At 41.5% G+C, this 25,461-nt stretch overlaps 2 protein-coding genes across 8 annotated transcripts in view; both read left to right on the top strand.

Annotated features, from left to right (window-relative positions):
* Nucleotides 1-2,319, top strand: part of SLC37A1 (solute carrier family 37 member 1) — a 30,614-nt gene extending 28,295 nt beyond the window's left edge. For all 7 annotated transcript variants that reach the window (XM_083437357.1, XM_083437360.1, XM_083437355.1 and 4 more), the window contains one exon: nt 726-2,319. In XM_083437357.1, coding sequence (XP_083293483.1) covers nt 726-741 — 16 coding nt within the window. In that variant the 3' untranslated portion in view covers nt 742-2,319. The remainder of the gene's footprint in view (nt 1-725) is intronic.
* A 9,968-nt stretch (nt 2,320-12,287) lies between these two features.
* The window catches only part of PDE9A (phosphodiesterase 9A), a 71,190-nt gene continuing 58,016 nt past the window's right edge, over nt 12,288-25,461 (top strand). Inside the window, exons 1-2 of the mRNA XM_083437361.1 lie at nt 12,288-12,942; nt 24,915-24,985. Coding sequence (XP_083293487.1) covers nt 12,874-12,942; nt 24,915-24,985 — 140 coding nt within the window. The 5' untranslated portion in view covers nt 12,288-12,873. The remainder of the gene's footprint in view (nt 12,943-24,914; nt 24,986-25,461) is intronic.

Here is a 25,461-nt window from a genome sequence, read left to right on the forward strand (position 1 = left end):
CAGTGTGATAACAGTACCTTTTCCAAAAGCTATTGTACACCACTTTTTGGTTAGTTAAGCTTTTAGCAGCCAGGAATGGACATAGAAATGTCTTAGCTGTTTTATTTATTGATTATTGATTTGATTTTATTGATTTCATTTATGAATCTATATATTAAATATGAATAAAGATCATGATGGGATGCAGGTGGCACTGTGGGTTAAACCACAGAGCCTAGGGCTTGCCGATCAGAAGGTCGGCGGTTCGAATCCCCGCAATGGGGTGAGCTCCCGTTGTTCGGTCCCTGCTCCTGCCAACCTAGCAGTTCGAAAGCACGAAGTACAAGTAGATAAATAGGTACCGTTCTGGCAGGAAGGTAAACGGCATTTCCGTGCGCTGCTCTGGTTCACCAGAAGCGACTTAGTCATGCTTGCCACATGACCCGGAAGCTGTACGCCGGCTCCCTCAGCCAATAAAGCGAGATGAGCGCCGCAACCCCAGAGTCGGTCATGACTGGACCTAATGGTCAGGGGTCCCTTTACCTTTACCTTAAAGACCATGATAGATAATTATATATAATTAAAACAGCTGTTCCTTGCCCTGAGCTATTGTGAGATGTCACTTGGAAAGCTAAAAGGCAATTAAGGTGGTGGTGGGGCTTCCTACTTTGAAGGTAGTTATTACTATATATCAAGATGTATCAACTCTTGTTTCTTGACTGCTGATATCCTTCATTCTCTTGTAGGTTTAAAGAACACTGAATTTTCAGAAACAAGTAAATTAAAATGATTGTTTTTATGAAGACTTTGACTGTGTTCCAGAGAGCCTATTTATGACCCACTACCAAGAAGGAGGCTGCTGTGCTTGAAAATGAAGTAGGGGTGGGGAATCCTAGTTGCACATATTTCTCTGGATCCTGGTCTTTGTGGATTTTTTGTTGCTGGGTTGTTTTGTTTTTTGTTTGTTTTGCATTTGAGCTGCATTTTCTGAACAGATTTGCACGATTGTGGGAAGAAGGTTTCAAAATTCATCTCCGCTCCTCCCTCTTTATTTTGCACATGTACCAATATCTCAGGAAGGAGAGTGTCCTCAAAGAAAGGAGCTGTTAACTATTTTATGGACTAACTGAGCCAAAGAAAATGCGCCTTGATACTAATTTTGTCTTAAGTAAGTTTTATGTTACATGATTGGTTTCATTAAAAAAAAAATAGAATGCAAGCAGGACTAAAGGAAATGGAGCTAACTTTAGATGCTTGTTTGCAGTGTGCTAAGAAGAATTAGCAAAAGATTGAACAAAGTGTCCTTCATGTTATGTCTGATCTTGCTAAGAATGGCTGTTGCTGGATATCTGATATTTATTCTGTTATAAGAAAGCAGGTTGGCCTATTATCCAGCATAATCAACTAACTTTTCACACTGTACAGTTTCAAAATGATGTTATTTGTATCTAATGGGTTGGAACCTGAAGTGCCGGGTATATATGGTGGTTACTCTGCAATTGTCCAGTCTCCTGCTTCTGAACCTAATCTCATGGAGTCAGTAACTAGGGAACCGTACCCCTTCCTGTTATTTTTTATTTAATAAGCAGTACCATCTAGACTTCTGGGTAATGCTGATTAAAAAGAAGGGTCACTAGCCAATCCAGTTATGGGAGGCCTTGTCTTATAAGGCTTTAAAAAAAAAAAATGTTGAGGGTATTATAATAAGAAGCACAAGCAGTGTAGCATCTTTGGTCGTCTCTAAAATTGCCGGTCAAATTTGGTGGCCAATGATTGGTTTGGAGAATTAAGATTGCTTTGGATCAACCATTCCAGAGTGCTCACTCTTAACTGTACAAGCCAGGATTTCCCTCTTCATTTTGTATATACAGAAAATAATGTTGCTTGAGGCCTTAGTCACTCAACAATTGGGACCAAAACATTCTACTGAGTATTTTCATTATGACAATTGGAATAGTCCCAATATTTTCTACAGCGTAAAAGTCTCAATTTGTATACAAATTGCATATTTAAAAATAATTTAGATAAATTAAGAAAGGAAGAAAGAAAAACACGTATATTTTATCCCATAAAAGCACAAGTGTTAACTGTTTGTTGTAGTAATTTCCCCCTGTTCATCCTTTTAAATTCCAGAGAATTCGAAGTCTGTCTCTGGTCTGCAAAGATGTATAGTAGAACTATTTTATTTAAAAAGGGACTCATATTACATGCTGTTCAATGGTTTTAGTATTTTTCAATATGTATACTGCTACTGATTATTTATTAAAGTTCAAAATCCAGTTTTTTCCCCTTTTGGACCATCAGGACTATGTTTAGTTTTTATTAAAGTTCATAAACTTACCTATTTTCTAAGAATTGTTTTCTTACTTAATATAGTGTACACCATACTTGAACCACAAGGCAGAAGCTTACATGAATATATAAATCCCATTATCAGTTAAGTCAGACAGAATTAGTGGATGTCTCTAAAGTCCTACATTCTGTATCCTCATTTCCCTGCTCAATATGGCAAATTTCTACTTTAAAATAGCCATGGTTTTCATAGTTATGCGTACAACTTGAGTAAGCGTAGCCATGGGAAATCTCAGACCTGTAAGCCAAATTTGGCCTGGTGGAGGCCCTCCCTCACATCTGACATCATAAGATGTCCGTGTTTGGGCAGTAGATACATAGCTGCAAAGGAACAGCCATAAAGCAGCTTTTAAATGCAACCCCCGCTGGTATTGGTTCTGCTCAGGAGCTTTGCTTCCACAACAATCCCTTCCAAATGCAGGGCTTGCAGTAAGAACATTTACTGGAGTTAAAAGGTCACTTTTAAATATTTGTTTTCATGCTGTGTGCATCTTCGTTACCTTCCCATACTTGACAAACTACACAGTCTACTCACTTCTGATAAGTCCCATTGAATTTATTAAATAAGTAAGCATGTTTTTTGTCTAAATTTGTGACCAAATCAGATATTATATAGAAGTTACAAGAGCAGTCTCCCAATTATTATTTTTCTTTTGCTGAGTAGCAGCTATGAAAGGCTGCCAGCTTGAGTGGGAAAATGATATGTGATGGGGTTGCTCAATTCTTTCTTGTCCCGCTGTTTATTCTAAATTTCCCTTCCTGAACGGCTTTTTCTCCCCGCAAAGGAAAATATAGGTGCACCCTATATATTCTACCCAGTGTCACAGTGGGGGTGAGGGGTGAGAATGATTTTGAGTAGGAAAATGGCAGAAAAGTGAAGGAATTAGAAAAGAAACCCCCCTTCCTCTCCTCCCCCCCCCCAATCAGCACACTGTTCTTGTGCTACCGGGGGGGGGGGGGGGATGGCTAGCTGCAAAGCTACGTAAATGTTGGCATAATCTTGTGTCTCTGAACACAACATGGTGAAAATCGCATTGAGGGTCAACCACAGGCTTTGGAACTAGCAAAACTTGTACACACCAGGAACAGTAACGCTTCGAGGATTTAAAGGACCTAGAAGTAAGTTTGCACATTTTGATTTAAAAGAGCAAACTGAAGGCTCAATATCTGAGGCCTCAGACACTGATATGCCTAAAGGCAACAGTCTCTTGCAAAAAGGCAACAAAACAGCCAGCGCTGTCTTAAGCATATCCGGCGCCATGGTGCAAAGATCCCTCCAGCGCCCCTACCCCCACCCCGTTTCCCAGAGTTGTCGACCTTTTCCCAAGCTTCTGCTTGCTCTGGTTGATGGGGCACAGCTGGCAGGCGTGCAGGAGGGAAAGGGGAGGCCGCTGGCAAAGCCTCAGAGCTCCCCCACTCGCTGGGGCGCCCCTGAGAGGCCGGCACCCTGGCACAATGTGCCAGTAAGCCCAATGGGAAAGACAACTCTGAAAGCGGCAGCAGCTATTGAGGCGGACTAAGATGCCTACGTACAAAGAATTCTCCAAGCCCTAAAGTGTGACTGGACCACCACTTTGGCATCACTTGCACAGAAATTTGATGGCCTTTCTAATCAACTAAAAGGCATTCTCAAACTGCAAATGAAGCATCAAATCTTGCCAGCACTAATCAGTCTGAAATATAATTATTGCACAACACTATGGGAGATCTTGCCCTGAGGCCGAAGCAGAATTGGTGAAGCCCCGGGTGATATCATCATCTGCTTCGAGCTTTATAAAGATGCCATATTTAAAGCACTCCATAACATCAGGTACTTAAAATATAAAGGATCCAGCATCAACATATTTCAAGCCATCAGTCCATCCACTCTTGCCCAACGATGTGATTTTTGCCCTTATACAGCTGCCTTGAAGGAGGTTGGCATTGCCTACCTCTCAAGCTTTACTTTCCAACTTATTGTCCAGCACAAAGGAAACAGTGGATGGTAAGTGACAACCGACAAGCTGAAAATATGTTTTTGTGGTACCAATCACTGCTTTTCTTTTCTTTTTTTAAATCTATCTAATTTGCCCCTGATATTCTTCTTTAATATCACTAGGGAACATTCTGATTCCTGCTCTTTGAATTTCTCCATATAAGCTAACTCTCATTTGAATATTCATCTCTCTTTGTGATGGTTCAATTTTGAATAGTGCTGCCTCTCTCACTCATAAGTAGTCATACTGTGATAATTGTAAATGCTTAAAACTAAGCCTGTTTTTGTATTAGTCCTAATGTGTGAAGACCCTTTAATTGGCCTCGACTGCAGAGTCAACAAAGTCCCACTTATTTCAATCACTTGTAGCATAAAAAGCATAAAATGTCAAGCCAGCCATTCAACCTGCCAAATTTCTACACAGCTTAATAGCATACACATTGGATAGCTTTCTCATGATAAATGCCTCCATAGAATAAAGTGGTTTGAAATAATGCTTGTCGTGTTTACAGCTAACATCCTCTGTAACCTTTTCAGTGAGCTCATGAGTGAATTATAAATCTTGCACAGCAGTGAATATTACCTGTACAATGCAACCATGTCTAAAGCTTATTCTTCAGACACCAGTGAACAATTGTTCTTCTGCAACAGTTATATCCCTTGTCATTAAACATCCTCATTAACGAGAGCCCAAAGGTATGATCAAATTAGGGGTGAAAAGCTGGTTGTCCTCCCCGTCCCATACTTTTCACATACAGATGTCAAGGCAAACTGAAGATGACTGGCAGTTCCATGTGGTCTAACATGAGATCATCCCAATAGCAGAGAGAAGTGTGGCGTCTGCGTGTATATTCTTTTTAACACTTAACAACATTTGGGAGATGGGATAAATGCAGCTCATATTTGTGGTGATTTCCCCTTAAAATGGATGAATGATGCTTCAGATCTCAGAAAGGAATTCGGAAATTCCTTTCCAAACTGATCTTTCTCCCCTCACTCCCCAGATCCATTTGCTGATATATTTCACAGGCAGTTTGCTGCACCTTGAACAATTCCTCCTGCTCTTAGTCTTGGAAGCTGCAAAAACTACATTTTTTCAGGCAATTGGTAATAACTCCAGGATCAACTCAAGACCTTGAGGATGATGGTTTTAATAGACTAAAGTGACATCTCACCCCAGAACTGCATGGTGCTTATTTCCATTACCACTCCAATTCTGTCTGCCTGCATACTGCAAATGCTATTATTAATAGGTTATGCTTTGGTTGATAGAGTCCAGCTGCGTACTTGCAAGGTAAATGGGTTTGGTGTGTTTTTTTTCCACAGAAAGCCTATGATCATAAATTGTATTCAGGCAATTCTCCTTTTAAGGATCTGGGGCAGTGGCAAATAAGCTGGCAGCCTCTTTCTGAATGTGGTATTAGAATCCTCATCTGTTCTTTAGTCACTTTTGAAAATAGCTTTTAAAAAGTTAGCGGGAAACACCTTTTACAGCCAGACTGGGGAAGTTCAGGCTCAGGGCCAAATGGGGCCCTTCAGGTCTCTCTGCCTGCTCCTTGCGACTCTCCCCAGGCCAAGCTTCGTCCTCAGGTAGTTCTATCTGGCTGCTATGTGTCCTTGAACGGAAAGAGTGCCGCTCACTCGCCTGGATGAAGGGATGGCTGGGCATGTGACTGGAGTAGTCTTCTATATACTTTCACCTCTCCCCCTGCCCTTTACCAGAAGGTTCCCCATAAAGGAATGCAGCCCTTAGGCCATAAAAGGTTCCTCACCCCAGATGATGTAATCATTTACATTTTTTAAGAAGTATGAAATAGAGGCACATATATCCTTGTATCCTGTAGTGTCCATGTTTTGCAAACTCTGAAATTAGGCAAGGCAGGAGAGGGTCTCCACTAGAGCTGTGTGTAATAATAATGATTAATAGTAATAATATTTATACCCCGCCCATCTGGCTAGGTTTCCCAGCCACTCTGGGCGGCTCCCAACAGAATTAATGATAATAATAAAAAAGTGATAAAACATCAGACATTAAAAACTTCCCTAAACAGGGCTGCCTTCAGCTGTCTTCTAAAAGTCAGTTAGTTGTTTATTTCCTTAACATCTGATGGGAGGGCATTCCACAGGGCAGGTGCCACCACCAAGAAGGCACTATGCCTGGTTTCCTGTAACCTCACTTTTCGCAGGGAGGGAACTGCCAGAAGGCCCTCGGTGCCAGATCTCAGTGGGGGTGGAGACGCTCCTTCAGGTAGACTGGGATGGGTGGAAGGACATGAGCTTGAGGGGTGTAGGGGTACAGGAAAAGAACAAGGGTGCTCATCCCGCTATGCCTTATTTGTCCCCTACAACTTTTGGTTCACTTCCATTTGACTAGTCACTGAAGAAATGAGTGAGTATCTCATCTGCAGAAAGGCTGTGTGTACTTTGGCGAAAGTGGAAGCACCACATGGCCTTTCCTCTCTGTAAGTGCAACATGGCTTGTGCACTGGCATCGTTTGGCTGTGCGTTTCCCTGCCCCTGCTCTACATTACTGGGTGACAATGAAAGGGATGGATGTTTGACCTAGAAATGTCAGGAGGGTCCTGAATAAGTTGTAACATATACAACACATTCCTCTGCTCATAAGTAATCCTGATTCTGCACCAAGAAGAACTGAAATGAACAATATGAATTATGCAAAGAGGGCATACTTTATTCTCCTTCTGCTAGTCATAGGTGGGGACAAGTCCCATAGAAGTGAATCAACCATCCAAAGCTTCAAATTGTTTAAGTTACTGACACTTTCCCAGTTGTGGGCAATGAGCTCAGCTGCTAACATCACCATAGTTTTCCAAAATACTTTGTGTCAATGAAGCATCAACACTGGACAGCTGCTGTCTGTTTTATTGTGAAATGGTTTATTTCTTCCTTTAAGTTTCCAGTAATTTTATTTTTTCTAAAAAGAAATGACAGAACCTTATTGTCATTGCGCTTGGCAACTGCTTAGAACAAAATAGCCGTGATTCTGAAATGTTACCTTACATTTTGATACGAAATTGCCTCGTTTTTTCCTGGAGCACAGAAGAAAATACACAATTTTCTCTGAAAAGAAAACTGTTCCCCCCCTTTTGAGGCACAAAGTGTCGCCATCAGTTCCACATTTCCTGCCAGACAGGGTCAATCAACCTTTGGTTAATGGAGGAACTTGAGTCTCTCCATTTCTTGGCTGTCATCTCGGAGCAATCCAGCAGCCCCCCTTCAAATTAGAATTTTGCTTGCCAGCAGCCTGTAGAAAGTTCCAATTGTCTGTTAAGTCTTCCACTGCTTTTATAAAATGAGTCCAGACAATCTTTATAGCTGGGATTTCCCAGAAACACAAGGCTAGTGCGCCAAAATCCTGACCGTGTTCCCAGAGCTGGTCAGGATGTCTTTCTCTTCAAACATGTCTGATTTGTGTTGCAAAAAGAGCACCATGTAGCCATTTAATTAAAGTACTCTTCAGCTCTTCAGCCAAATAATAAAAGGCTCCCAGACGGCTAAGGAACGGCTAAGGGAGCTGGGCATGTTTAGCCTGGAGAAGAGGAGGTTAAGGGGTGATATGATAGCCATGTTCAAATATATGAAGGGATGTCACATGGAGGAGGGAGAAAGGTTGTTTTCTGCTGCTCCAGAGAAGCGGACACGGAGCAATGGATCCAAACTACAAGAAAGAAGATTCCACCTAAACATTAGGAAGAACTTCCTGACAGTAAGAGCTGTTCGACAGTGGAATTTGCTGCCAAGGAGTGTGGCGGAGTCTCCTTCTTTGGAGGTCTTTAAGCAGAGGCTTGACAACCATATGTCTTGAGTGCTCTGATGGTGTTTCCTGCTTGGCAGGGGGTTGGACTCGATGGCCCTTGTGGTCTCTTCCAACTCTATGATTCTATGATTCTAAGCTTGCAAAGATTAGTAATAAGGAAATCTCTGCCATCAGCAGCACAGGATTTAGGGTGATGCAGGCAGTTCCTCCACACACCCCATTCTCTTAATATGCTGTGTCTGTTCCCATTGCCTATACACTGCCTATAACATCCAGCACTACCTCTCTGTTGCAATCCTGGAAACCAAGACCCAAGTTTGGGGCAAGTACCCCCTGGTGAGAGAACCCCAGCAGAGATTTAACAGTGCAAAACTTGCAGCAAAGAAGAGTGTGGAAATATGGACTATAAAACTTCAGAATGTGCCCTTCCAGTGAGTCCCAAAATGTCACCTTGTAAAGGCTATTCCCAATCTATTCTACTTCCATAGAACATAGATTCCATGTTTGGTAAGTCATAAAATGGTTTACTTACTTCATGCTAGTTGTAAAGGGAAATAGGTGTATAAAAGGAGAATTCCTGGATTTCAAGATGCAGGTTTGGGGTAAGTACTCTTTGGTGAGAGAATCCCAGCAGAGATTTACATTTTTTAAAAAATAAATATGCAGCTTAACCACAACTCTCAGTTTGGAAGCACCCTAAGCCAAATCTTGTACAGCTGCACATAAAACATTTTAAAAGTGTTGTAAAGTGCAATATACAAATGTGACACTAGATGGCGATGGTGAGCTATGCAAAATTCAGTGTATTTTTCAAAACGTTTTCTAAAAAAGCATTTTCACAGCATTTTTAATATGTGTGTGGATTCCACCTTAGTGCGGCAGTAAAACATCACACATTTGTGTGATGTTGCTAAGCCATAGTTTGACTTACAGTGTTGTGTGAACCAAACTTAAAAAGATTAGGATGTAACAATTTGGCAACAATACTATCTGGATTCTCCATAAAAGGCAACCAGAGTCCTACCAGAATCAATTGGGGGAATGATGAGCAAATACTGTAAAGGTATACTATACAAGATGAGAGACTATTACCTTATTATTCCCAAATAAAATAATAATAGCACAACCAACAAAGTTGAAGGGCAGAAGTCAGATTTTGGAAGTCATGACTGCCACCAGATGATGTTATTGACCAGCTAGGAATTATGTTTTAAGAAATTATTTACAGAAATAAATTTGAACTGATAAAAAGCAGCTTTGTCCTTTCAAATTAGAATGTATTTACATTTCATGAAGACTGAAAACCAACATCAACATCATCTGAACCCTGAGTGCTGCTGTGCCCTAAGATGACATGCATAAATTTCTGTAACTAAACACTTGGCTTGACTTTTTTAAATGGAAAGAGCAAGTAAAGGTGTGTTGTAACCTTGTTTTTGTCTCAGACAAAAGCTGTTTGACTGTAGTCTGAAAGAGTTGAATTTAAACTACAAGAGCAGAGGAAATGAAGCCAAACAATTCTTTAGGGTTTAAATAAGCAAAAGCCAAAGTGGCAGTAAGACAGCACCTTGAGGAGAGATTGAGAAAAGAAAGACAGGAGCATGAAGTATAATGGAAAAAAGGAAATTGGAAATGGAGAACTGTAAGCGACAGAGGAAGCTAGATGACAGACAAAGGCACCATTTCAGCAGGGAGAAAATGGGTTTGATTTATTTTTTATAATTTAGTGTGTACTTTAGCCAGAAGGTGGCTGTATGCAATGACGCATCTGAGCTTCCTGGAATCATGTGCTCAAAGGATGCTGAGCCCTTCATCTTTCTGAAAGAGGCATGCATGCTTGTATTTTAGATACTTTGCGTGTTTGGCTCATTCCTGGAAGCTGCAGCTCCAGTACAGACTTAAAAATAACAACAAGCCTTCCACTTCATGTTTTCTGCCAAAGACTCCAGTTGACTTGACTTGAAACACTCCTGAGACATTGTGCTTTAAGGAGCAAACATGCAGCAAATCCGAATCTAGAAAAGAGGTGTGGAGACAGCATTTTAATGAATGTCCCAGCTGACATGTGGCTGCTCAGTGAAAAGAATACAGGGAGAAAAGTGCTCAAGTAAGAAATAACAAGATGAGGGCCACAGACAAACTTTTGTTTGCGGGGGAAAGAATCTGGTAGGTTGAAGTTGTTTGTGGCTGGGGTATGTGTGTGTGAGGGGTAGAGATAGGTGAGCTGACCTGGTCTGAATTGAACTGGCTCAGAAGTAAGCCAAGCTAGTTGCTAAAAAATAAATTCTGACTCCAGAAGTCACGCACCTCCTCCCTCCAACTCAGCCCTGATCTCCAAAATGCCCTCTCAGCTGGCCATTGATCTTAAAACTGCTCCTTCTTCACTTCACACCTACCCGATAGAGTGTCCTCTGCAGTCATTAAATGTGGTGCTACTCTGAACCTGGGACAGGGCAAGGGGGAGAGAACAGATAAGTATAAAGAAAACAACAACTTTGCCAATGGTTATGAATCATGATTGCCCAGTGCCAGATTTACGTATAAGCGAAACAAGCTATAGCTTAGGACCCCACTCTCTTGGGGCCCAATTTTTTTTAAAGAAAAACAACAACTGGATATACGTTTCCAAAATATAAGATAAAAAAAACAAATAAAATAAAACCTACATACAGCAACAGTGTTTTGTGTTGTAGGCTCCTATGATGTAAGTAATGGACCCCACCTGCCAGCCTGCTCCATAAAATATCACTGGTTTGCTCATTTCTGTATCAATTACTTTGATAATATATGTTATGTGCAAATGGCTTTAGATACCTATTAGGTCAATAAATCGCCATATAGCATATATTCAACACAAAAAAACAGTGACAATTAACAACAAATTGTCACTGCTTAGGGCCTCATCAAACCTAAATCCGGCCCTGTGAATGCCATTAAATTTTTGCCTCCCTGAAGTATCAGCTATGCCTTACATAATGATTTAAGGGGACAGGGAGATGAGAAAATAGTCCTCATTAAATCATTGCATAAGGTATCTTTCTCCAGATATTGTCACTCCCTACTCAAGTTTTACTTCATGTTCACAAAGCCAAGGGTGAAGAATGTTACAGGGTTGTTTGTTGTTGTTAGTAATCAATGGTTCTGACAAACAACCCTTATAGCTAACAGGATCAGGCCCTCAGTGCAGCAGCTACTCTGAAGGCTCAGGATTAATTTCTTCAGCCTGCTGTCACTTACAATTACTGTATTTTTATGCGTATAAGACACCCCCATGTATAAGACCCTATGTTTTGAACCCAAAATTAAGAAATCAATATTTTAAGCATCAAACAGATGTTTAATAGGAGTCTTCCTACAACCTTGTTTTCCACTTGTTTTGCACAACTCCTATCAGCCACAGCCAGCTGTTGTATGCATACACAGCTGCAAAGATCTGGAGGCTGCCTAGTTGGTACGGCTGCTATATAGGGATTGTCAACTATATAGTAGGGTTGCTATATTTCAAAAAGTGAACATCTGGACAAATAAGTTGTTGAGTGGTAGTGGTTGGGGGTTTTTTTTGCCAAAGCTGTTGAGCTGTTGAGATTTTTTGTGAAATCTCAAAAAGAAAAATCGAGTTTTTCAGCAATTTTTAATGAAATTCATCAAAATCTACACTACCGACGGGGCTGCCATACGTCCAGATTTTCCTAAACATTCCAGCGATTTGATCCTGGATTCTGTTTATGAGGGCTATATGTCTGGGAAATTCCAGGCGTATGGCAGCCCTATTCCAGACGTATGGCATATAGGGATCATCAGCTAGACTTTGAGATCTTCAAGTCAATAAATGTACTGATTCCCCAAGTCCTTGTTTCAAGCCTGCCTGAATGGGGTGTGTTGTTTTGTTCATGTAGAAGCCAAGAAAACCAGCCTACAGTTTGCCCTACAGCTGAGCATCTTGCAGCCCACAGTCACTGTAATCTAGATCATTAGTGACATTCAGCAGATGGCATTTGGAATTAATTTGGAATGGAAGGGGAGACAGAGTATTCTATCCTGTTCGTTCCAACCTTGAAATTAAAGATAATACACTTAAATATCACTGTATCATTAACCCCCCCCCCTTTCCTCCCAGTAGGCAGAATTATTTTAGGACACAGAACTATTTTAACAGAAGTATGCATACAAGAATCTGTTTTAATTGGAGGAAGTGTAATGCCAGCTCCTGCTACATTGTGTCCTTATGATTTCAACAACTAATGCAGCTGGGAGCTAGTCGTTCATTCAAAAAAATGTTTAGACAGGTTTGCTAAAAGGATGGATGTTGAAATTTCAGCATGGAAATTACTGACGCTAACTGTGGGATAAATGAAGCTACCGTAATTTCCCCCCATCCTAAGTGGTGCTTTGTCTTCTGTGTCAAAAGCAGCTAATCAAAGCCTACTTTGCAGTACAGCATCACACACACTGATTGCCCAGAGGCTTCTGCAGCCAAAGAGAGTTGCTATGGGAATCAAGAGGGCACTTGGAGACGGGATCTGGGGCTTGGCTCTCTCCCGTCCATGGCTGCTGCTGGAGTCACAGGAATGAACAAAACGGAAAGGAGGTGGCAGAGAGGCACAAGGAAATGCATGCATGTTAAGAGGAGGGACTGCTGTAGGTGGAGACACTGGAATGGAGTAAAGCAAAGACACGAATGCATCCGGCAGTAGTGGCTCTGCTTGGCTTGGTTGGACCTGATTCCTGCCGTAGAGTTAACCTAGCAGAACTACAGGAAAAGTCTTGACGGGAGCAAGTCTTCAAAAAGATGGGATCCAGCTCATCTACATACCGGCCCAAGTATGTGTATTTGGATATCGGTGGAAGAATTCAGAAGGTACTTTTCACTCATTGTTTCTTTGTCGCTAGGATCACATTTGCATTAAACTGGAATCACTGCTCAGCTGCTGCTGCTGCTTTCCTTTTCTATGCTGTGAGCTTTGATTGCATCCTCATTCAGCTGAAAATCTGTCACCTCTCTTTTGTGAAGCAGCCTTGAAATATGAATGAGTCCATTTCTTCACAATCTGTCATTTTGCAAATGACAATGGTAAATGGCAGGAGAACTCTGAGAGCAGCCTTCCGGTTTCAGGATAGCAGAGATTTGGGGTGCCTGTGTGTATTCTCACTTGTTCGTACAGTTTCTGTGTGCTCTACTAGAGATGTGAAAGCAAAGTTACAGAGGAGTCTGGAAATCCAGCGCCAGTTCTTGTGCCAGCAGTTCACAATGTAAATACACAGATCCAAGCATTCGAGTGATTTAAGTAGTTTAGAGCAGAGGAAAGTGTATTAAAATTATACTGACTTCCTTTCCGAAAATAAGGTCTGCTTTTCATGTCCTTTAATACTCTCAAGGTGACTTGTATGCATATTCATGCACGCGCATGTGTGTGTGCACGCACACGGACAACAATAAACTTCTATCATAACTTCAAATATTGATTTAGTTGTGGTGGCATTAGCAATGTATCAAAGTTAACAAGAGAGCTGAATCTGCAAGCTAACTGGGGCAAAATTACAGTCCATGGTTTGCCTTACCTGAGATGCCAAAGGAACCCCAAATTCTTTACACGAAGCAATGATTTGAAAAAGCCAAAGTGCCTTATTTTTTTAGCTGTATACTCCAAGTCATTACAGAAAGAGGGAATTGCAGATGGATTGTTCGCCTCTTTCCTCTGAATATCTAATTAGCCATGAGGACTAATTTTAGGATAAGCATCTTCTCTCCTATTCTGCCTTAATATAGTCTACAGCAGGAGTCAGCAAACTTTTTCAGCAGGGAGCCGGTCCACTGTCCCTCAGACCATGTGGTGGGCTGGACTATATTGGGGGGGGGGGGTGTGAACGAATTCCTATGCCCCACAAATAACCCAGAGATGCATTTTAAATCAAAGGGCATGTTCTACTCATGTAAAAACACTCTGATTCCCGGACTGTCCGCGGGTCAGATTTAGAAGGCGATTGGGCCAGATCCAGCCCCTGGGCCTTAGTTTGCCTACCCATGGTCTACAGCTATGCCACTGGGGGCGGGTGTGCTTTCCAGAGATAGCTTTGTTCATCAGACTAACCCCTTTCTATAGTTTTATAGAACCCTTGCCATGTAATAGAAAGGGTTGGGGGCAACTTTGCTCTCAGGAGAAAGCCTTGCTGCTGGGTCTAGAGTAGGGGGAATAGCAAGGGTGCTAGTGGCAAGGGATCATGGAAAAATAACAAAAAGTGAATAATAATAATTTAATAATAATAATTTATTATTTGTACCCTGTCCATCTGGCTGGGTTTCCCCAGCCACTCTGGGCTGCTTCCAACAAAGATTAAAAATACATTAAAATGTCACACATTAAAAACTTCCCTGAACAGGGCTGCCTTCAGATATCTTCTAAATGTCAGGTAGTTGTTTATCTCTTTGACATCTGGTGGGAGGGCGTTCCACAGGGCGGGTGCCACTACCGAGAAGGCCCTCTGCCTGCTTCCCTGTAACTTTGCTTCTCGCAGTGAGGGAACAGCCAGAAGGCCCTCAGCGCTGGACCTCAGCATCCGAGCAGAACAATGAGGGTGGAGACGCTCCTTCAGGTATACTAATAATAATGCCTTGCCTTTTAAAATTGCAGAGAATAGGTGAAGAATGACTTTTAGCAACCCTGGCAGTGATGCAGTGCATATTCATACTTCTCAAGCAGTTTATACCAAATAAGGTGTTATGATGTCACAGGTTCCAAGCACAGGACACTCGCACAACCATGGTGATCTACATTCTTAAAAGGTGTTAGAGACTTCAGCTGAAGCAAAATACACCTAGAGTTTTAGCAGGGCCCATCCTACAGAACATGAGACTCTGATTTTCACCGGCTTCCAGTCCATTTCCAAGGACAATAAGTGCTGAAAATTACCTTGAAAGCTATAAGTGGCTGTGGTACCTAAGAAAGCACCTGTCCCATATGATTCTGCCTACTCACTGTGGTCATCAGAAGAAGTCCCCCTCTCCTCAACCCATCACCATCATAGTTTCAGTTGGTGGAGATGTAGGGACAGACATTTTCCAGGAAGACCAGTTGGCCTGTTCTTTGTTGACATGCTAGCATATCATCGACAGCATTTTTGTTTTTACTTTTGGTTTGGTTTAATCACAACCACTACTCCTGCGGTGCTATAGTGTTGTGTGATTGCTGCTTTGCAGGTTGTGGGTGTTTTAAATGATGTTTTCCTTTATTCTTCTGGTGTCTTGTGAGTCACTTTGGGGGCCCTTTGGCCCAAAGAGAGGGCAGAAGTATTTTCATTAATAAACACAAACCCTATTAATTACAATATCTGCAGTAAGCAGGGAGATTTCATTTTCCCCAAACAACTCTGCAAGATGGTTTTGACTGAAGGGGAAATGCAATTTCTCACTGTTAGGGGATATCGTCTGGATTCTCCACAAATAACACATTTCTCAGATGAAGGGAAGAAACAATCTGGAAGGATCCTAAGGGTGTTTGACAGCATTACTATATCCCACCAGTATCAACTTTCTCTTTCCTGCTTCAGTTTCACCAACGGTCATTATAATGGGTTGTCTCAGCTGTTTGTGTCTTGGCTTGTCTGCTTGAGGCCTACCGAATCCAAATGAAGTCCGCTGAGGGTAGGCTGGAACTGCAAAGATAAGCAGACAGCAGCAGGTAGCGGAAACCAACAACTGGGTGGTAGCAGGAAATCTGGTGAAGAACAGCTAAGAGGAGTATCTAGGTTATCAGGATAAAGAATTTGCTGAACCGTGGACGACCAAAGTAGACAACTTGCTCCAACAAGTGCCAGAGTTGAACTGATTTCCTGTATGTTGATACAGACCATGGTCTCTGAATTAAGCTCCAGCCCTACTTGGTAAGGAAGGAGTCCTTAAACAGTCTACGCCCTGGTCAAAAGGAGCAAAAACTTATTTGGTGCTCTGTGGTTTGTTGAGATCCCTCTGGCATCTCAGAAAAGAACTGTGAGGTCCTGGGCATTTGGTGAGACTAGATCAGATGGCAGGTGCCTGCTTGTATGGTCAGGGCTGCTGGCTCCTTGTTCCCTTTCCAACAGTGCTTCTTCCTGTTTCGCTAGGCTGCAGAGGCGACATGGTATCTGTGTCCACTAGGGACTGGAGATGCTTTGATGCCTTTCCCTGAATTAGTACCTGTTTCTGGCAGATTCTGATCATACACAGAGAGATGCAGCAATTTTGCATGCTCATTTAAACCTTCCAAAGCAGGATGAGAAGATGCAAAATTGTAGGTTCTGCTCATGAGAAACAATTCAGATGGCCCATTTGCCTCAAGCATCTTTGGATCTAGAAACGAACTTAACCAGCCAATTATTAGCATGCTGGTCATGTGATTTGGCCCTAGTTGCCCTCATCAATACATTTTAAACATCCCACAAACACGATACAGTGGTACCTCGGGTTATATATGCTTCAGGTTACATACACTTCAGGTTACAGACTCCGCTAACCCAGAAATGGTCCGGAACGAATTAAGTATTTAACCCAAGGTACCACTGTAGTGGGACCATGATAGTGTGCCCTTGCCCTTGGATCATCCTTCATTCTAAGCATGTATAATATATGTTGATGCATAGTCACAGTCATGTTAGTTTTGACTAATATGTACAAGGCTTCCAAAAAGCAAAATGTCAATCCCTCTCTAATGTTTGGTGTTTGTATCTGTAGTGATTTCTCTGTGACTATCAGCTCCTTATCATGAGCAGAGAGAGGTATCTGAATTCAATTAAAAAGAATGACCCTGGAGCATTAAAACAACTTATTGCCGGCTTATTGTAAAATCTTGATTTTATGCCTCCTACCAGGTACAAAATGTCATATACTTTGAAAACCCTTCATGCAACACTTTCTAAATTGTCTCCCCACCCCACAAAAGAAAATAATAATAATTTGGAGTGAAAACACACACAAGCATCTGGCTTTATCCCAAGATTACTCTCTGAAGAGCACTTATATTATTGAAGGACTTGGAAGATAGACAGCTGCCTGAAATTCTAATACAAGAACTTGCTGTCTAGATGTTATCCGTTTCATTTATCAGTGGTGAAATTCTATCTGTATGATGCTTGGGTGGGGGGGGGGAGGCAGAATCTGGGAAGTCAGGAGAGGCAGATTCTATCTCATTTAGTCAGGGTTCAGTTAGAGGTAACGCTGGAGATTATTTTTCTCCCTGCATAAAGATATAATTAAAATAACTTGAACTTTCATCTCCCAAAGAATGTGGTTGCTGGTGGGAGCTCATTAAATGAATTCTAAGCTATCCTTCGACTTGACCCCACAGGGAGGCAAAGTCCTCCTTGTGCCATTGTCCCATATATTTGAAAGGATTTCACTGCAAACTGCAAATCACAGCACTTCATACATTACAAAAGACATGGGCATCGGAGCGTGTGAGAGGGCTACAGATGAGTAATACCATATATAAAACCCCTATGAATGCATGGATCCAATTAGAGGAAATAAAATAAAATAAAATAAAAAGTGGCACCTTAGAGACCAACTAAGTTAGTTATTGGTATGAGCTTTCGTGTGCATGCACACTTCTTCAGATACACTGAAACAGAAGTCACCAGACCCTTATAATATAGTGAGAGGGTGGGGAAGGGTATTACTCAGAAGGGTGGTTGGAATGGGTAATTGGCTGATATGTGTGGTAGACTGTTAACAACTGCAATTAGTCTTACTGGAAAAAGCAAGGGGTGAGATGGCTAAAAAATAGCTTTATCATGTATAATGAGATAAGAATCCAATGTCTCTATTCAGACCAGGTCTCTCCATGGTTTTAAGTTTGGTAATAAGTTGTAATTCAGCAACTTCTCTTTCCAGTCTATTTCTGAAATTCTTTTGTAATACGACAGCTACTTTGAGATCTTGTATAGAATGTCCTGAGAGATTGAAGTGTTCTCCTACTGGTTTCTTTGTCTTGTGATTCCTGATATCAGATTTATGTCCATTTATCCTTTGGCATAGGGTTTGGCCTGTTTGACCAATATAGAGAGCTGAAGGGCACTGTTGGCATTACTCACGGACCAATTAAAATGGTGTTGTTAAATTACATACGGTATTTACAAAGGGAATGTGACATTCTAATAGGAGTAGGAGTGTTCCCCTTTTCCATCAGAAGGCCCTGCTTATTGGCCCCACTGCTAGTCTTCATTTAAAAAACAATAAATGGGTGTGTTGGGAACTCTGGATAGGTATTTAAGAAGTAGATTTTTGGGAACCAACAGTGGAAGATGAGAATGTAACTGGGTGTATTGACTGACTCTTCAGTGATCCATCTTTGAGAGTTGACCAGACAAATTGTATCTGTCTCCTATCAATGTGGGGTGCAAAGCGTGAGAAAAATATTCCCCCTCTGCCCCAAAATAGGGGAGTATGGGTTAGATGGCAGAGAAGAAAGCCTGCATGATAAGATGTTAAAAAAGAAAAAAAGCAGGTCAACATAGTAACCTCTAGAAGCAAATAAGCAGAGGAGTTGCCTTCCTTCTGCCATTAGAAGGGCAAAATAGGTACATTACAAATATCAGTAAGTAGGCAAGACTGGTGGGAAGGCAGGGGAATAGTGGGCTAAATAGTCCTCAATAGCCACTTGTCAAAACAGAATGTAAATACCAGGAGTGGAATTAGAAATGCAGACATGCATTCATTAAGTGATTATCCAAAGAGGGAGAGCAAAAGGGTCTATGGTACCATTCTGCTGGCGCCTTTTGTTTTAACCTTTAAGAGCCTGCTGAAAACTATTCTTATGCTTATGCAGTCAATTAAGAAAACATATTTCCGAAACAGTTAGTTAGTTGGTGGCCTATGTTTTTAAATTTTGATTTGTTTTTTCATTGTATATGCCTATTCTTCTTATAAGCCACTTTGGTATTTTTTATGATATAAAGGTAAAGGTACCCCTGACAGTTAAGTCCAGTCACGAATGACTCTGGGGTTGCGGCACTCTTCTCGCTTTAAAGGCCGAGGGAGCCAGCCTTTGTCTGCTTCAGCAAACAGTTTTTCCGGGTCATGTGGCCAGCATGACTAAGCCACTTCTGGTGAACCAGAGCAGCGCACGGAAACGCCGTTTACCTTTCCTCTGGAGCAGTACCTATTTATCTACTTGCACTTTGACATGCTTTCGAACTGCTAGGTTGGCAGGAACAGGGACCGAACAACGAGAGCTCACCCCGTCGCTGGGATTCGAACCACCGACCTTCCAATAGGCAAGCCCAAGCGGCACAGTGGTTTAACCCACAGCACCACCCGCGTCCCTTTTTTTATGATACAACAGTATATAAATACTTTCATAAATTTATTTCATAAATACCACTTGACTATAAACTGAGTTTAACTAGGCTCTAAAAGGCTAGCAGCATTCTTTCAAGGCAGGGCTGGCCTGCCAATGAGGCAAGGTGAGGTGACTGCCTCAGGTGGCAGAATCCCCAGGGACTGCAGATCCAGCCTCCAAGGAAAGTATTGCCTGCTGCCACCATGCGTTCCTAGGAGGCCAGATCTGCTGCCTCTTCAGCAGCCTCCCCTGTCCCTCCTCCACAGCATCCTCTCAGCAAATAGGAGGTGCCATTAGCCTCCTCCCATCCCTAGGGAGGAGATGGTGAGGGCTGGCCTCCGGGGTTCTGCACCCACCTATCGTGATTAAAAGAAGTCCGCTTTCCCCTTGCTACGGTCTTTGATTCCTAGTTCAGCCATCAAGTAAGGTTGATTTGATCCGCAGTGTTGATCTTCACTCTGCCTCTGTTTCTGGTGTAGATCTTCCCTCTGTTTCTGATGTAGATCTTCCCTCTGTTTCTGATGTAGATTCTTCCCTGGTGGGCGGCGGCGTGTGTGTGTGTCATTTTGTGGTTTGCCTCCGGTGCATTGAGCCAGCCCTGCTTCAAAGGCATATTTTTGGTGTGATTAAAACTGAATTAAACAATGTGACGCTTTAGGTATTTGATGTTTTTAAGGAATAACAAGTGATAGCAGCATGGCTATTTCAAAAGGCTATGGTAAATATTGAATGCAGCTGGAGGTAGCTGGGGGAGATGAGCAACGGACAAAATGTTAGTTCAAAATAATTATTTTTCAACACAGTTTTGGACCAACTTATCTACGCTGTAGCATGTTGGCTAGTGGTAGAATTGCTGAAGTAGTTCAAGCCAACACTTGATGGAGCTCAACATCACAACTACAAGTAGCTGCAGATGCCTCAAAAATGTATGGAAGCAGGATGTGATGATAATGATGCTCATTTCATCTTGTCAAGCACCTATTAGAGGCATACTGTTCAATAGTTTCCAGTTGCGATATCTTGAATTAGATAAACCCCCTTCTAGAAAAGATAGAAAAACAGAAAATATATTATCAATATAGAAGTGGTTCCTATTTCTAAAAATTAAAAATGGGCAGAGACAGAAGCTACAGGTCCAAATCCTGACTTAGGCTCAGTAGAAGTTCAGAATTAGACTTCTGATCAGAATTATGTATTATCTCAGTCAAAATCAGCACAAGTTTTCATTAACTGTTTTGGAGAGTTTGAAATGGAAATATCAGTTGTTCCATCTGCAAAACAGGTTTTGTGTTTGGTGACATTTAATTAGAGTTTTATGACTAGAGTGATCCCAAACAATCAGGGACCACATAAGGAATGTAACGACACAATTTAGGGCATATGTAGCTCAGTGAAAATAGAGGCAATGTTTCCAAGGCTGAGCACATGAATAATCTTAACCAGTAAAAACTGAAATGTATTGTCTCTCCAAACCAGTAAAATGCTCTTAAGTTGCCTGGAGATGTGCAGCACGTTCCCTTCCCATTTCCAGCCTATTTGCAAGCTTAAAGAGGCAATGAGTGTATAAATGATAATTTTAAAAATCCTTATGTGAGTAATTGGCAGATTGCAAAAATGCCATGGGAAAGAGGAATGCAAAAGGGGAATGTAGACAGCATTTCTTCAAGAACACACACAGACTGCAGATACAAGTGCCCCCACACGTCTGCAGCTGTAAGATGCAGAGATGTAAGAGTTTCTTACTTGCATGTGAACACAGAATGCAAAAGGACATGCCAGTCTCTCTTCTGTTTGTCTGCATGACAAAGCTGTTTTGTGTATCCTGTTTCTAAGTAGGAAACATGAGGAAGCTGTGGAGTGGGATGGATTTCTGAAAGGATCTTCTGAAAGGATCAAGGAACAACTTTTTAACTACATTGGGGCCTATACATATAAAGTGTGTCTACACTGAACAGGAAGAAGGACCTTGTCACCTGCCCAGCTCCCAGTGTTGCCCATCTGGATTAGTCCTGCCCCAACGCACTGAGTTGTAGACATCTGACAAGGATGACTGTTCTAATGGGTCCTGGTTGTATGGAGCACTTATGCTTGTAGGGGCAGCTCATTAGATGCCCACACTTAATTGCAGACAATAGGGGATTGGGGAGAGCCCAGCTGCATGACACAGGAGGTGGGGCCAGTTGTGTGCCCCTCCCATGGTCACTTGATAACTTCATGTGCTTAGGGCGCCATATTATGAAAAATTACCCAAGTCCACCTCTGATTATGGTTCACATTTCCTAGACCAGTCTGCAGTGTAGATGCTCATTTTGAAAAGCAGTTGCAAGGCTTTATTTTTCTTTGGGGTCAGCTACGGGTGGCGCTGTGGGTTAAACCACAGAGCCTAGGACTTGCCAATCAGAAGGTCGGCAGTTCGAATCCCCGCGACGGGGTGAGCTCCCATTGCTCGGTCCCTGCTCCTGCCAACCTAGCAGTTCAAAAGCACGTCAAAGTGCAAGTAGATAAAGAGGTACCGCTCCGGCAGAAAGGTAAACGGTGTTTCCGTGCGCTGCTCTGGTTTGCCAGAAGTGGCTTAGTCATGCTGGCCATATGACCTGGAAGCTGTACGCCGGCTCCCTTGGCCAATAAAGCGAGATAAGCTCCGCAACCCCAGAGTTGGTTACGACTGGACCTAATGGTCAGGGGTCCCTTTACCTTTACCTATGTACTGAAAGTAGCACAGCAACCTTTTCCAGGTGAGTGCTTCCTTTTTGGGAATATAACAGCCCCTTTACAGCAGATTGCTATTATTTAAAAGGGGGGGGGGGGAAATCCGCAGTTCATATCCTGAGATGCTTATCAAATTGCTTTATGAATCATGCTGCTTACCTGGGCCATTTGCAAAACCCCAGGGTAAGAGAAGGCAAATGAACTTTCATTAAACTGCACTGTAGCATCACATATATTTATTACATGCCTTGATTTGGCTTAGCTCTCGCCTCTGAATGCTTGGGGAAAGAAAAACAGATGCTAAGTTTATTATGTCCTCCAGTTTTGGTCTTAATTAACCAGGATAACTATCTGACTTTCATTTGTTCCCAATTATATTACCATATCCCACTTATATTGCATTAATTCTGTTCAATGGTAATTGATTTCAAGGCTCAGTGGCCCAGCACATTTCAGAAGTTCATTCTAAGTTCAACAGCAATAACATCAGATCCCAATTTATTGCATCCATCAGCCATTAGCAGATTGGTAACATTCGGTCTGTCTATTCATTTGCTCTGTCAGTCCCTCAGACCACTGTCTGCTGGGATGTTTCTTTCTGCTATGATCGCAGGAAGATTTGTATTTGAATTATTTAAAGAAAAATAAAACATTTCTTTATTTCTATGACTGTAACTAGATAGGAATATCAAAAACCTGCCTCTGTAACAACCAGAACAGCCCTTTTGTTCAAAATGGGGTTTTGCTTTTTAAAAACCACCTTCTGTTGAGAAAGATGCGCCCCTCAGAGATGAGCTGTCCTGAATAAATTGATTTTTTAAAATGAAGCCTGTGTGAGCTTTTATTTATTTATTTATTTTTACATCAGAAATGTTTTATTGGGAATGAAAGGAATGTGTTCAGGCAGGCACAAGATGTCACTGCTATTGTTCTCATTTAGCTTCTTAACAAGTTTATCCAGTGTTTCTCCTCTGAGGGGGAAGGGTGAGAGGAGGTGTTGAAGGAAATTGGAACATGAGATAAAAGTTTAATATTAAATTATAATATGATATTGATGATAATTAAACTTGGAATAGAAAAGGGGAAAAGAGGCGAAAGCTATTGCAGGAAGGAGAAAGAAAAGAATGTAAAAGGACCTGGGAGGAGGAATGGTTTGTTTTGGGGGAAGGGATAATAAGTTACAAGTTGAGGGTGAAAGAAGAATGGGAGAAGAAATTACAGAGAATGGTAAGACATTTTGAGAGGCATGAGGAGACAGGAAGGGAAATGTTTTTGTATTTTTAAGCCTTCTCTGCTTAGTACCTCTGGATAGCAAATTCTGCCTAAAATGGGGACTGGACTGTCACAAAAGCTCCAGAGCAAATGTCTGTAGATAGCTTCAGAAAAACCGATTTTTAATTATAATGTTCTCTCCTGAACTTGTCAGTGACTCACCTTCCTCACCACCCACCCACTCCACACACTTTTGAGCCCCAATCCAGTACAGAAGTATTATAATGTTAAACCCAGGGCTTTTTTTCAGGGGGAACTTACCAGAATTCAGTTCCGGCACATCTCAGATGAGTTCTGGCACCTGTCAGGTAGATGCCATTGCCATTATAAGACAAACAGGGACGTGTTCATGGTGAGTTCTGGCACTTTTTTTCTAGAAAAATAGCACTGCTTAACCCCCTTCAAGACTATAGGTACTTCCCTTTTCATAGCAGCTATAGCAGCACTGCTGTTTCTTGGCAGCACATAAAACCCTCAACTTTTTTTTACCTCAGAAGCTTAACTAGTTTTATATTGGCAGTCTTCTCCACTAAGCCTCTGACTCCCAGTTCCCGAGAATCACATGAGGGGAGATCTCTGTTCCACTCAGGTCTTGCTTGTCGGCTTCTCCTAGGCATCTGGTTGGCTACCATGAGAACAATATGTTGGAATAGAAGGGTCATTGGACTGATCCGTCCGTCTCCTTCTCTCAGGCTAAACACTTCTGCCTCAGGATTGACTGATCCTTCACATTCTTTCATGCAATTTCGCTCTTCAGCATGGCTTCACTTTACACATAGGCTTCAAATCTTCTGGGAACAAAAGGACTGAGTTAGTGGCCTGATATCTCTGGTGGTGCTAATCTATATCACAAAAACACTGCCATGTCTGTCACTGGTGCTTTTCTGTGAGCTTATATAAAATAAAATGATTTTGTTTATTTATTGCATAGATAAAACCAACTTGCAAAAATTACAGATTGCTTCTGTGTCCTCTAGCAGTTTACTGTGTCCAACTTGTGAATATGTGTGTGCACATGCAAATTATGCAATTCGACAAATTATGTTCGACAGTGGAATTTGCTGCCAAGGAGTGTGGTGGAGTCTCCTTCTTTGGTGGTCTTTAAGCAGAGGCTTGACAACCATATATCAGGAGTGCTCTGATGGTGTTTCCTGCTTGGCAGGGGGTTGGACTCGATGGCCCTTGTGGTCTATTCCAACTCTATGATTCTATGATTCTAAGTTGGTGGCGCTCAGATGCACCAACTTAATGACAATTTCATCAACTTTACTCTCCTATTAATGTTATTTCTAAAGTTTGGCTTTGATTATCAAACTGCCCTATATTTACTTCTTCTCTTCTCAGACATAACCATATAAAAGAACTTAAAAGGCTTGCAAGAGTAAAGAATAGGAACCGTATTATATTCAGTCTTATGAAAAATCAAATAAATGAAAAATGTTAGGTAAATTAATGCTTTATCTACAGGGTATAGAATAAGATTGCCTTTGGAAGTTCTCTTTCTTCATTTTCTCTTAATTGCTTCTATTTCCTTTGGAAGGTGGCCTTCAGTAAATACTGTAACTCAAGAGATATCATGGAACTCTTCTGTATTGCAACTGGTTTACCAAGGTAAATATTTTTCCAACGCAGTTCTATTTTTTATGAATGCTATTTGTGTTACTTTTCCAAAGCGCTTAGAGTGACCCCAACTGAGTATGAGTATTCTGAGGACTACTATGAGTGTGAATTGGTTGGCTATCATGCTAGCTATGGCCTTTTCATAATAATGAAGAAAATAGGAATCTCACAATGAAATTACATCATGGAAAATATAATGTAAATATATTTGCTTTGTTTGTTTCATTTGAAAACACTGTATTCTCCTTTTGGTCTAAAAAATAGTTCCCACAAGCAAAAAAACATCTAAGTAACAACTACAAATAGCACAAGATAAAAACTAATTGAGTAGAACAACATAACTGCATAAAACTCCAAGGAGACCAAACCCCTGATAGAGCTCTGAGAAAATGTCCATTGGGATAATAGCATGATGTCAGAAAGCAGGAAGAGAAGCTCATCTAAATGCTGAAAATATGATAAAGAGA

This window comes from Podarcis tiliguerta (genome assembly GCF_965153285.1).
Source record: "Podarcis tiliguerta genome assembly, chromosome: 4".
Taxonomy (NCBI): domain Eukaryota; kingdom Metazoa; phylum Chordata; class Lepidosauria; order Squamata; family Lacertidae; genus Podarcis; species Podarcis tiliguerta.